This window comes from Myotis davidii, unplaced genomic scaffold (assembly GCF_000327345.1).
Source record: "Myotis davidii unplaced genomic scaffold, ASM32734v1 scaffold67, whole genome shotgun sequence".
Taxonomy (NCBI): Eukaryota; Metazoa; Chordata; class Mammalia; order Chiroptera; family Vespertilionidae; genus Myotis; species Myotis davidii.
Window position 1 is genome coordinate 303,913 of NW_006298521.1, and position 514 is coordinate 304,426.

The window sequence follows — 514 nt, forward strand, 5'->3', positions numbered from 1 at the left end:
ACCCAGGGGATGCGGGCAGATGCAGGTGGCAGCCACCAAAGACACAGCCCATCGCAGAGGCAGCCCCTCAGCGCTGGGGGACCCCTGCGCCCTCCCCCAGGACCGGTGCTCACAGGCCCGGCTCGGCCCCAGCACCCAGGGGAGGGACCCCAGGCCCCACAGGCAGACAAGGCCACTGCCGTCTCCTCTGCCCACCGGGAAGCAGAGTGGAGCACGACAGGTCCTTTGCAGGAGGCTCCGCGGGGGCCGTGGGACACACCTTCCCTGATCCTCCCAGCCACCCCGCCGGGCGGCATCCCCGTGCCCACTTCACAGGTGGGCAAACCGAGGCTGAGCTGTCCCCGCGCTGCCCCCGCACAGCGGGGTCCCGTGGAGGACCCGGGAGGGCGCCCCCGTCCGTGAGGAGCACTCACGGTGAAGGCGATGGCGGACGTGTAGACGGAGTGCCAGTCAGACAAGGCTGACAGGTTCTTCACGAAGCTGGTGACGGGCTTGGCACCGCGCTCTGGGGATG

General features: G+C 70.4%; 1 protein-coding gene across 1 annotated transcript in view; it reads right to left on the reverse strand.

Moving 5' to 3' along the window:
* Window positions 1–514, reverse strand: part of GRAMD4 (GRAM domain containing 4) — a 71,294-nt gene that overhangs the window by 28,073 nt on the left and 42,707 nt on the right. Inside the window, exon 6 of the mRNA XM_015570732.1 lies at window positions 414–510. Coding sequence (XP_015426218.1) covers window positions 414–510 — 97 coding nt within the window. The remainder of the gene's footprint in view (window positions 1–413; window positions 511–514) is intronic.